Genomic DNA, 12,861 nt, shown 5'->3' with positions numbered 1-12,861 from the left:
CACTATAAAGTAACAGCCAAACCATACTCACATCATAGCTTCTTTGAACAGAAGTTGTAAGTGCAAGCCCCATAGCACCGGTTTCAACAAAAAGAAAACAAGCAAAAAACTTTCAACATGAAAGTCAAGGTAAACGAATCAGATTAAACTGATATGTCACTGATTTACAGGGTATGCAACTTAGAACGTCAATCTTCATACCATGTTTTACAACATTTAATTAACTGGTTAGTGTTCATGTTTAATGGCACAAAATACAAAAGTTCATACACAGACTAGTCTTGCAGGCTGAGTTGCAGCTTTTGTGTGAATGGGAGGAAGTCTAATATGCCCCTTTTTCAGTATTTCGGGAAAATCAACAGTTAATTGCCAGCTTGCTTTGAGGCATACTAACATAAAATAATTCAATCCACTCAGATTCGAACCAATGTGAGCTTAATCAAAATGCAGCAATATAAAGTTAATTATGGCAAAATGAAAAAAATTAGAGATTGCAATAAAAACATAACAATAGCACCAATAACATGTCATAGGATAGGTTTTAGAATGTTTTGTGAGGTTTTAAAAAAATAATTGCCATGGCAAAAGTAGGAAAAATCTTGCCATGGCAATTCTAATTTGCCATGGCAAATTATTTGCCATGGCAAAATGCCGAAATGCCATGGCAAAACACACTTTGCCATGGCAAATGCAAACTTTCAATGCATTTTTACAAAAAAGTATTAAAGATAGAAAAACAAAACATATTAACTTTTCAACAATTTAGTAAATATGACAATTTAAGATAGTTTTCATTTTTTTAAAGCGCGTAAAAATAGGGGTTGAATTTGCCAAAAACTGGCGCGGCAAAAAGAAACCGGCAGCTATTAATGTAGGATATCAACATAGTCTTACTTCTTTTTATCATTCTCATCTTAATTTTAGATACAGCCCCTAAACTGAATCATTCAGCAAAATCAACACGCATAAAAATTGCTGGACTAATGGAAAATATAAATAAACAGATGCTTAAAATGTTTTTTGAAACAGAAGAGAGAAAAGGCGGTAGTAAAGTGAAAACTATTGACCTAGATAGCCAGGAGAAATGTGCTTTTGTTGAGTTTGAACAAGAAACCGGTAAAGGTTAATTAATAGTTGTATCTTATATATTTTTTGCGAATAAGAATTTTTTTAATGAAATGCATAAAAGCTTACATATTTTCAATTTAATACTTTCTCTACAATAGTCTTTGTTTTGAAAAAGGATTAAAAGAAACAATTTACTACGATAGTCATATAATAAAGTAAAATAACTTTATGTATAGTCTAGTCAGTTAGTTTAAATTACCTTTCAACAACTTCTATTTTTAATATCATCTGTACTGATACGACTTTTGATTATTTGCAACGTGTATATTAAAGGTGTTGATTGGATAATGACAAAGATACCAATGACAATATTTGGAAAAGAAGTACATATAGAAATAATGGGTATGTACAAACTTTCGATGTTTTTCAAACAAATGTTTTAATAATTGATATCTCTCTTTCTCGTCTACAATGTAGTATAAAATTCAGAGGTATTATCATAATTATCAATAAAATTCAATATGTCCTAGTAAGTGGTTTGTAAATGTTGAAGCAATGTGCCTGAGACACAATTATAACTAAAAAGACTAATTGCAAATTCAAAGTATATCAAAATACCAAATACATGAATTAAAATTTTATCAGTAGGTGATACTGAAGGGCCGACACGATTTAATTCTCGAAATTACCGGTGAATATAAATAAGGAACTGCTTTGAAAACAAGAAAAGGTGTGATGGAAAAGTTTTTGACGTGAAATTGAATACTACAAAGTGTTCAAACTTGCTAGCTCACCAACAAGAGTGATTTGTGTCGACAAATATGGGAAACATTCCCTTATGTATATTCACCGACTATTTTAGTTTTTGAATATTATTATGCTCATTATCAGTATCATGTCGTTCTACCAACGGCCTTATATTACTTTCCCGTCCGAGAAATCTCGCCCGACACTTGGCCTGGGATATCTTTGGGTACGGCAACTCCAGTCTGGTAGTTGATTACATCCCCACCAAATGTAACGATTTAAGGCACACGAACCCTACCGGCGAAAATCTAGCTCACCACCAAGAGTTGTGTGTGACCTTATATATGGGAACATTCCTTTATGTATATTTACCAACTTTAGTTTTGCATATTAGTATGCTCATTATCAGCATCATTGTCGTTACACATCTACGATGAAGTCTTGTATTATGTGCTACCAAGAATGATTGAAATAAATATGGGTGAAAGAAAGAAAAAGCCGGGTTGCATTTGTATACCAAATATCATGAGGCTGTGATGTTCCAAAAATGTTCTACTATTGACAATAAATTGTGAAAATTTAATTAACTCAATAAACAGAAAGGCGATAAACGACAGACCTGAAATTGAATCCAACGATATAAGACCATGTGTTATTGCTGTACACCAAATATCAAGAGGCTGTGATAAGTAGTTGCTGCGGAAAATGTTATGAAAATTTCCTACTGTTGCTATAAATGACTATAAATAACAAATATTCATTTAAGCCGGAAAACAGGAAGTTGATGAGCGACAGACCTGAAATCAAATCTCATGGTAAAGGACCACATTTTAATGTTGTATACCTAATATTAAGAATCTGTGATAAGTAGTTGCTGAGAAAATTGTTACGAACATTTTCTCCACGCCCGCCCGCCGCCTACCTGTCGCCCGACATTCACCTTGCTATAACCCGAGTTTGCACCTGTGTAACCCGGTCAAACATGAGCTCCATCATAGTCCCAAACCCTATCTACAAGGTCACATGGTAAAAAAGTCATTCAGGAACCTCTGCACAAGATCTGCAATCTGAATTTGATTCTGTAACACAGAAGACTCCGCTCTTTAACATGCAATCTAAGATCAGAAAAACCGTCTTATACTTTCGATTTGAAGTTGCTCATACGTTACCTTTCGTTGCTATATTGAAAAGTAGTGAAAAAATAGTGTTTGCTTTTTAGAAACTACGCATCAATATCACGGTGCATACTCGATGTAAATATTTCTCAGGTAGAGAACCGTTGCAAATATTGGTCTTTATATCATTTTAACATTTCATTATTTGAATGGGCTAAAGTATAAACCCTGCTCATCAATGTAAATACTCTTTATTCAAAATGACCTTTGATACAAAAAGCAGTATATTCTCATTATTAGAAATCAGTGGTTATAAAAATCGTTTAGAACTTTATAAAAAAAAACATTCCTTACTAAAGATTAACATGCACAAGTATTTTACTCTTATCCTAAGAAAGTTTACAAACAAAATGTATTTATTTCAGGTGGTTACAAAACAATTATGTAAAAGTTCTTGTTATATTCTTTAATGCAAAATTAGCAAGCCATTGAATAAATCTGAAGAATAATTTATGATAATGCTTGCTATTTTAATCCATTACTGCATGATCATTTTGTCAACAAATGACTGTCTTCATGGAAAAGGCCTCTTTTTACATGTTAAAATTGCTATGAAACTTTAACAAAATGCGTCAATACTGATCAAACTTGGCACAAATGTTGACTGGACGAAGCTCGGCATGCTCAATTTTCAATTTCCCATTACCATGGAAACGAGTTGATATCTCATAATTGCCACACACCACTCTTTTGCGTTACTTTCTTCCATCTAAACTGATTTCAATGTGCTGCAACTTCTCAGTGGATTAAAATAGAGTCAAAGGCTATTCCGCGTTGGTTACACGTTTGACCAGAGGCCATTTTTAGCCCCCCCACAAGTCAAAAATGACCTTTGCGATGAGGGGGTAATGCTTCCTTCAAACCTCTAAGTAGAAGAGGGGACATCCCTCTTATGGCAACCTCTGGTGTATCCGTTTGGTAGGTGGCGGCGACGAAAAGTTATAATTTTTTTAACAACATTTCTCAAATGAAAACAAGTGTTTAGGATCTAAATAGGGTATATTTTTAACATTTTAGGCCTCAAAAAGGGGGTGGGTAAAAAGCATGAAAACAAGTTTATAATAGTACGTTCTATACATGTACGTATTCGCATTTACAAAAATGAAACAAATGGTATGTTTTGACATTTAATAAAAGCATGTGTAGGATTTGTATGATAATTCAGTTCCTAAGGATTTATTATAAAAGTTGTGTATAATTTATTTTTGATAATTTCGTTCTACTACGACTATGTCATTATCTATTAAGAGCTAGTGTTTTTTTTTCCAAATAGGTTTATTTTCTTATATAATGCTGGGGTTGCATAAAATAAAATGAGTATGTTTAGTTGACGTCAAAATGTCGCAGGGAACGTACAAACCTCGTTATTTAATTACTAGTGTTAGAAACAGCAAAGAACATAATGAATCCATGGGTTGACGAAATGTTATCACTCGTGTGTCTATAAAGAGTAAGTCGATCAACAGAAAGAAATCAGCGGCAATTGTTGTAGATTTTATACTTAAAATGGAGTGTAATAAAGAGTCCCTAAAGAATGCACAAAACGACAAAATTGAAAATGTTCGAGGCTCGATTTGATTGAACCTGTTCATGAATGGTAATGGAAAGTGCATGTTACCGTCCACGCACCCTAGCACCGGATTAAGCAGTAAAGTTTTAAATGCAGATGTGTTCATCATGGACCCTTCAATGTGATACGTTAGTGCCATTCAATGAAAAGCGGCGTAATGTCCCCAAGTAAAGGAATGCGTGTGCCTTAAACGAGAAAACAATGGGTAGAACTAAACAAATAAAATTTCGAAAGTCGAGGGGGACAAATTATAGGTCGCGACGTTTCGAAATGTATTTACTGTTTCCATTTACCTTTAAGAGTAAATGGGTGATGATATTTAAACATACAGAGCAAGAATTGGAACTCAAAAACATTTTGTGAAAAGCTATTGAAAAATACAGACAGTTCCGAGAGGGTCATGTGGCAGCACTTGCCACGTACATGCATGACCTGAAAACAGTTGGCTGTATGCTTTTCATCGGCGTTCTGTTAATGATTGCTGGTGTTGAACCGAACCCAGGTCCGATGTAGAAGGTATATATTTGTGCGCGCACACACACATTGGCATCCTATAGAGTGCAGGTAACTAATACCTGCACTCCAGTTAACGCACTGTGCATGTATATATATACGATTTAACTCTGACACTTTTTCAACAGAAAGGTCCCAAAACTATGATACAAGTTCGCATATATTTTACCATTTTAGTTTAATCTGCGCATATTTTATGCTATTTGTTTTTAGGCTAGAAGTCATTCAAATATATTGAATGCAATGGTAACATATGAAACAAAAGTGAAATTTTAAATCACTTCTTTTTACGATTTCTTTACCGTTAGAAGTTTACAAGACACTTTATTGTGTGTGCTACTTGGCTTAAACCCTTTTGCTTTTGTTTGCAAAAAATACAATAACGTACGTTCAATAGGCTTTTTTCGTCAATTTTATATGTGTTCCCTTTAGTGAACTATATTGCCTTTAAAGGTTCTAAAAGTTGTCATAGCAATGAGGTAGCTGAAGTTGTAAATGGCGCAGATAATAATGCAGAAGGTATTTGTATACATTTGAATTTCAAATCTAAAATGATTGTTTAAATGTAAAAATGATTAAACCGTTCATAATTGTAAAGAACTACATATAAACATAGAGGTGGTTCCATTTTGTCATATTCTAGAAGCATATATTGTTTTATTGCCAATAGCTGTTTATAAGGTAAATGCGTGCCGCCCGTGCTAAATGAATCAATTGACTTTGCATATCACTTTAAGTATCTTTTGAATAAATTACCTGTTACCAACCCGGTTTAGACATATGTAGATAGAAAAGGTATTGAATGATTTGTGCAATCAAAATTAAGAAATATGCAAAATTGGTTATTAATGCTGCAGGCTATATTTATGATTCATTTTGACTTTTAAGATTCACATGTTGATAAACCATGTATAAGAATTGATGGATTATTGGAACATGTCAATAAGGAGATGCTTGAAATGTTCTTTCAAATTGAAGAGAAAAAAATCGGTGGAAAAGTTAAAAGCATTGAGATCGATAGAAAGAGTAAATGTGCTACAGTTTTGTTCGATGAAAAAGCAGGTATTTGTTTCTGTAAATATAAGTATATTTGAAACGCTTTTATGATGTTAGCTTATATGTTATACTTTGACAGTTCCTGCAATTTAAAATGTGTTATTTAGAACTACTGATGAAACGATTTTTATAATATCATTAACATTTTGTTGTAGATTAATATTAAATCAATATTGTTACCAAAATAAGATAACATTTAGATTGGAAAAGTAAGGATTCCCTAAGGTGACATTTTCATTTTCAACACTGATTTCCAGGGACTTAATTCGTTTTAACAAAATATTTATTCGTAATTACGAAATATCAATTCGTAAAAACGAAATATTAGTTCGCAATGACGAAATAATATTTCGTCAATAACGAAATAGTATTTCATAAAAAATATATATATTTCGTAATAATTATTACGAAATAATATTTCATTTTTTCAATAGGCACATAAGTATTTTCTTGTCGGCTTAATAACTTGATGCCTATGACTTTACTGTCTGTATAATTATTTTAGTGAGGGAAGAGGCCAGTAAAGCCCTGGTAAGTAGTTGACCCCTTTTGGTTTTTGGCTCAGTCGTCAAGTTTACAACTCATGCAGGGCCTTTTCCAGCTATTTTTGGAAAAGAGCTCTGGTTTAAATTTGGGAAAATTATGTGACGATGCTGCGTTTTGTGAATGTTAGAAATTTTCAAAAAATTAAAAAGCTACTTTACAGATGGGTTTTAAAAAAGGGCTGACTTACAGATGACAGAACAAAAATGTTCTCGTATTTAAAAGTTTCGTTAATATTAATCAAGAAGGCTTTGAAAGTAAGTTCCTTACTAAATATGAGTCAAGTAAACACGGTATGGTCAGTATCGTTTTTCTTTTGTATTTTACCTTAAAGAGACGGTATAACATACAGTGGTTAACTGTATAAAACAATCACCTGTTGATTGAGTGGCCGCGACAGCTGTCATAGTACAGACGCTTGGAATATTTTGTTAAAATTGGTGTACAGGAGATCAAATTAAAACACGGTGAAAATAATTTTTGTTTCGTCGACTTTATATAGGTCTATATGGCGCGTCTTTATGATCGCACGGTGCAATTATATTTTTTAAGGAAACACATTTTTAATGAAAAGCTGTAGGCAATCCATTTAATTTTTACTTATGTGTATGATAAAAGAAAGAAATAAAGTTACTTTTTTAAGGAAACATGTCAGAAAAGATTAATTATCTCAGAAATTAAAACATTTTGATTTTTTGCCAGCGGGTGGGAATATGTTTTTGAAAAAGGAGAAAAAGAGGACATTTTGAATTCTCACTGGAAAATCCTGTTTACATTAATATAATAACTTAAAGGCCATTAGGCTTATAATCGTTAAATTTGGTGGCAAAGTTGACCCAGGCTTACATATTACCCCCTTCCGATTGTGAGGTTAGTCGGTTCTATGTCAAACTCACAATGACCTTCAATTTTAAAGTTAATGTCAAGCCATTTACTTAAGATTTTGATTTTGTTTGCTGTCCTCTTTACTTTGTGTAAGTATCGTGATTGGTTATGGTTACTAAAAACCCCTTCAGATACTGAGATCACTATTATATAATACAATAATTGTCTTGAGATCTGGTTAGCACGCTGTCTCATCATATCGTAGAGGTTATCCATGGCTAACCCATATTAAACCCTGCCAAACGGCAACTCGAATGAAAATTTAAATTTCGTGATTACGAATTAATGTTTCGTACTTACAAATTAATATTACATAAAATGCCAAATTGTATTTCGTAAAAACTGATGAATATTTCGTAAAAACGTAAATCCCGGGAATAAAGCGTGTAGTATGTCACGTAAAGGTCTCCGTGAGAAAGGATCACGATGGTCTTACATAATAATCTTAGACTCATAATTTCACTAGTTAATTTGTCAGTAAAACAGAAGGTCACAAGGAAGCTTTTATTGTTTTCTTACTCTTTTTTTTCAAATCGCGGATGCTAAGATTTTCATGATGTGTATGGTTATGTTAAGAATAAAACAAAATGAATTTTATTGTAAAAAGCTTCAAAGTAGGTCAATGTGTCAAAATAAATTAAGAATGACTAAATATCATCAACTATGGCTTTAGAATAATTCACATATTAGTAGAAACGTTGTTGTATTGTCTATTTGGTTGCAAGAAAATTGCGTATTTCATTTAAAACCGATACGTTTCTATTTCTCTTTTTTTTCAAATCTTTATCTCAGAATGAGTTTAAACGTGTTATGTAGTTCTTTTTCTATATTTTCGATTTTTGTTGATTTAATTAATTATTTCAGCTGTTGATGCTTTTATGCAGAGAAATCCAAAAACTATACTGGGTATGGATGTGACAGTTAAAGTACTTGGTAATTTTTATAAGACATTTATTAACTTTGATTAAACATTATTTTCGCAACATCAGACAAGTTATCCTTGACGTAGATAAAGTATTATAACTGAACAGTCTTACTATTTGCCAAGTAAGACCATTTCTAACTATAATTCTACATTTTTTTTCTTCAGATTTTCAATCTGTTTAAACAAACTGAGATTTGCTTACGCCTGTGTTCATTTAATATCATAATTACAATTTACAATCATAGATGTTGATATCATTGCAAATTTGTTAACAATTTAAAAATTTGGACGTATATCAACGAAATCCAACAACGTAATTTTATATTTTCATTATTATTTTTTAACTTTAGATACAGCCCCTAAATTGTTTCATGCAGAATCAACATGTATAAAAATTACTGGACTTATGGACAATATGAATAAACAGATGCTTGAAATGTTTTTTTATAAAGAAGAGAGGAATGGCGGAGGAAAAGTGAAAAGTATTGACCTTGATAGCAAGAACAAATGTGCCACTGTTGAGTTCGAAGACGAGACAGGTAAACATATTTGGTGCAGACAATGTAGAACATTAAAAGTGAAATATTGCATATTGCTTGTTTCTACAATGACATAAAGCAACTTCTATTACCCATAGTTTTGTGCTGATTAGTTGTCATAATCGCATCAGTGAATTGCATTTTTAATATGATTATTTTTTTATTTCAACATTTACTTTAAAGGTGTTGATTTGATCATGAAAAAGACACCGATGGCAATATTTGGGTTGCCAGTTCATATAGAAGTAACGGGTGAGTACAAAGATTAACTATTTATTAAAATTAATAGAACTAACATATATCCCGCTCATCTACATGTGTACCTAATTGAATGTTATTCTCATATTAAATAATATATATTTTAGAAACTATTTCCTTTGTTTATGTTCAAGGTTTTACTTCATGTAAATAAATACGATTACTTTTATTACCAATGACAAAATGAAAGAAAGAACAATATTTGATATTTAGTAATGTATGAATAAAATCATCAATTGAATTATGTTCCATAAATTTTGTCTAAATATAAAAGAAGGATACACACGTTTCATTTTAAGGAGGTGATACTGAGGAAACTAAAATGATAAAAATATCCAACTTACCGGCTGCTAAGAATAAAAACATATGTATATTGATAGACATGTTTATTCGAATGTTTTATACAAAGACGTGTCTATTTGGTTGCAAGAAAATTGCGTATTTCATTTATTATAAAAGATCCAAAAACTATACTGGGTATGGATGTGACAGTTAAAGTACTTGGTAATTTTTATATGACATTTATTAACTTTGATTAAACATTATTTTCGCAACATCAGACAAGTAATCCTTGACGTAGATAAAGTATTATAACTGAACAGTCTTACTATTTGCCAAGTAAGACCATTTCTAACTATAATTCTACATTTTTTTTCTTCAGATTTTCAATCTGTTTAAACAAACTGAGATTTGCTTACGCCTGTGTTCATTTAATATCATAATTACAATTAACAATCATAGATGTTGATATCATTGCAAATTTGTTTACAATTTAAAAATTTGGACGTATATCAACGAAATCCAACTACATAATTCTATATTTTCATTATTATTTTTTAACTTTAGATACAGCCCCTAAATTGTTTCATGCAGAATCAACATGTATAAAAATTACTGGACTTATGGACAATATGAATAAACAGATGCTTGAAATGTTTTTTTATAAAGAAGAGAGGAATGGCGGAGGAAAAGTGAAAAGTATTGACCTTGATAGCAAGAACAAATGTGCAACTGTTGAGTTCGAAGACGAGACAGGTAAACATATTTGGTGCAGACAATGTAGAACATTAAAAGTGAAATATTGCATATTGCTTGTTTCTACAATGACATAAAGCAACTTCTATTACCCATAGTTTTGTGCTGATTAGTTGTCCTAATCGCATCAGTGAATTGCATTTTCAATATGATTATTTTTTTTATTTCAATATTTATTTTAAAGGTGTTGATTTGATCATGAAAAAGACACCGATGGCAATATTTGGGTTGCCAGTTCATATAGAAGTAACGGGTGAGTACAAAGATTAACTATTTATCAAAATTAATAGAACTAACATACATATCCCTCTCATCTACATGTGTACCTAATTGAATGTTATTCTCATATTAAATAATATATATTTTAGAAACTATTTCCTTTGTTTATGTTCAAGTTTTTACTTCATGTAAATAAATAAGATTACTTTTATTACCAATGACAAAATGTAAGAAAGAACAATATTTGAAATTTAGTAATGTATGTATAAAATCATCAATTGAATTATGTTCCATAAATTTTGTCTAATTTATTAAAATATAAAAGAAGGATACACACGTTTCATTTTAAGGAGGTGATACTGAGGAAACTAAAATGATAAAAATCTCCAACTTACCGGCTACCATAAACAAGGAAATGTTGTTATTGTTCTTCGAAAACATGATGAAGAGTGATGGAAAAATGGTTGACGTGACAGTGAACGCTGTAGAGTCTCATGCCATTGTTGAGTTTGACAATTCAGCAGGTAGGAAATTCAATTAAAGTCTTTCAAGCTTATACATTTTAGTTTTATTTATGTAGGCTTATGTATAATATGTTTATAATATTAATAATTTCATTTCTTAATAGTGAGGTTACTATTCAAACAACTTTTTCAAATAAATTATGTGTTTTATTAAAGATTATCCCTTATATTTTTATATTATATCCCAAGCATAGACAACCTAAGTATCCTTTTATATTTCATACTTTAGCTATGTGTTTTAACGCAATTTGAAACAAAAGTGTAAAATGTTTTGTCTCCTGTAAATTAAATAAAGCATGATGCTGACATTGGCTCATTTTCTCTTTTAAAATATATGTTTTTAATACATTTTCTGTTTGTATTGTCCGAACAAGCTGTACAGAAATGCCCTAGTGTGGTGAATTGTTATTATTTGTTAGATTAATGGATTTGAATTCTTTTTAAAAACCGAAATAGTCAATTGTTGGCCATATACTTTTAAATTTATATTGAATATTTATAGTCTCTGTTTTTCAGCTGTTCATAGAGTAATAGATCAGAAACCATTAAAAATATTCGGCTTTGAAGTGGATGTAGATACTTTCGGTGAGTTGAGTACTTTTTTTAATTTTTCAACTAACTAACAAACAGACCAAGCATAGATCTAAGTATATTTATTCTTGTACCAAATCATTCACACTATGGAAGAGTTCATTATAGATTAATCTTATAAAACTAGAGAAAAGCTATTATAGTCTTATCAGACTTTCCGAAACATTGAATGAATCAACTTAAATACTATTGAGTAAGACATGTTATTGTAGCATCTTGGTGGTGGACAATGACATTATTTTTTAAAATATCGATGTGTGTATATAATCCATTGTTCCAGTCGTGATGTAATCATACTACTGCTTTCTCCAACATGTATTTCTGCGTTCTCCACACTGTAAATTATGTTGTAGAATGTCCTCAACGGGGCTTCTACTTTAAAGCATAGCAATGTTTTATTTGTTTTAACATCATGTAAAAATTGATCTACAATAAAACAGCATATTGTGCTTCTGAGTCTTAAGTAGCAATTGGACTTTGTCTCTAAGTACAGACAACACTGTCATGTATGTTTGTGCTATTGTAAGCTCAATGTAATAAAATGTGTATTCTGGACTTCAGCATTTTCTTTTGATTTGTGTAAAACTTATGTTATTGTACGAATACAATTGTTTTAAAAAGACCTGCCACAGGTATTTGTCTATTAATAAAAGAGCCAGTTCTCATTTATCTATTTAAGACTGTTGGTCTTTCCTTGCAAATCGGCCGTTTGCATATTTATACCCATCTCGTTTACTCGTTGTTTACTCGTTGTATTGACATGAACAATTAAATTATGGATTCACTTATTTCAAACGACATTTCTTTTCCATAAGATATGTTGTTAAATTGGCTGCTTCATTTGTCGGTCAGAGAAAACGTTCTTTAGAATATACTTTTAAAGAAATGCTTTTTATAAAGAAATCACCTTGTAGGTTGTCTTCTCTGATATGAGTAAAGGGAACAAGCATTTCTTCACTTGACGTTTTTTGTTTTTGCGCCCGAAAAAAAATATTGGCGAGCATGTTCTGCGCCTGGTGGTCACTACGTTACCAATCTCGTTTCAGCATGCAAATATTGAACCAATGAAAGAAAATTCAAACTACTCAGCAGAAACGTTAATTATATTGACATTCCATAACCTGGTTTAAGGACTTTCACACATAGAAAATATCCCCTCCGATGGGGACCGTACTTTATATATTACATACTTAAAATTCATATTGATTGCGTT

At 31.4% G+C, this 12,861-nt stretch overlaps 1 protein-coding gene across 1 annotated transcript; it reads left to right on the top strand.

Moving 5' to 3' along the window:
* The first annotated feature begins 2,551 nt into the window (after nt 1-2,551).
* LOC132754297 (uncharacterized) lies at nt 2,552-11,709 on the top strand. Its single transcript, XM_060744912.1, has 10 exons — nt 2,552-2,630; nt 5,506-5,592; nt 5,962-6,135; nt 8,422-8,490; nt 8,833-9,021; nt 9,205-9,273; nt 10,126-10,314; nt 10,499-10,567; nt 10,884-11,057; nt 11,574-11,709. Exons 1-10 carry the CDS (start codon nt 2,552-2,554, stop codon nt 11,678-11,680), a joined length of 1,206 nt encoding a protein of 401 aa, XP_060600895.1. The 3' UTR covers nt 11,681-11,709.
* Nucleotides 11,710-12,861: the final 1,152 nt, after the last annotated feature.

This window comes from Ruditapes philippinarum, unplaced genomic scaffold, assembly GCF_026571515.1.
Source record: "Ruditapes philippinarum isolate M1 unplaced genomic scaffold, ASM2657151v2 ctg2165_1_1_1_1, whole genome shotgun sequence".
Taxonomy (NCBI): Eukaryota; Metazoa; Mollusca; class Bivalvia; order Venerida; family Veneridae; genus Ruditapes; species Ruditapes philippinarum.
This window is presented reverse-complemented; position numbering and strand designations above follow the sequence as displayed.

What these genes read in the sequence shown, in the direction of transcription:
- LOC132754297 (XM_060744912.1), top strand. Translation starts at nt 2,552, where the DNA reads ATGACTATAAATAACAAATATTCATTTAAGCCGGAAAACAGGAAGTTG. An exon ending in TTTGTTCGATGAAAAAGCAG is followed by an intron (nt 6,136 to 8,421) that starts GTATTTGTTTCT and finishes TAATTATTTCAG; the next exon opens with CTGTTGATGCTTTTATGCAG. An exon ending in TGAGTTCGAAGACGAGACAG is followed by an intron (nt 10,315 to 10,498) that starts GTAAACATATTT and finishes TTTATTTTAAAG; the next exon opens with GTGTTGATTTGATCATGAAA.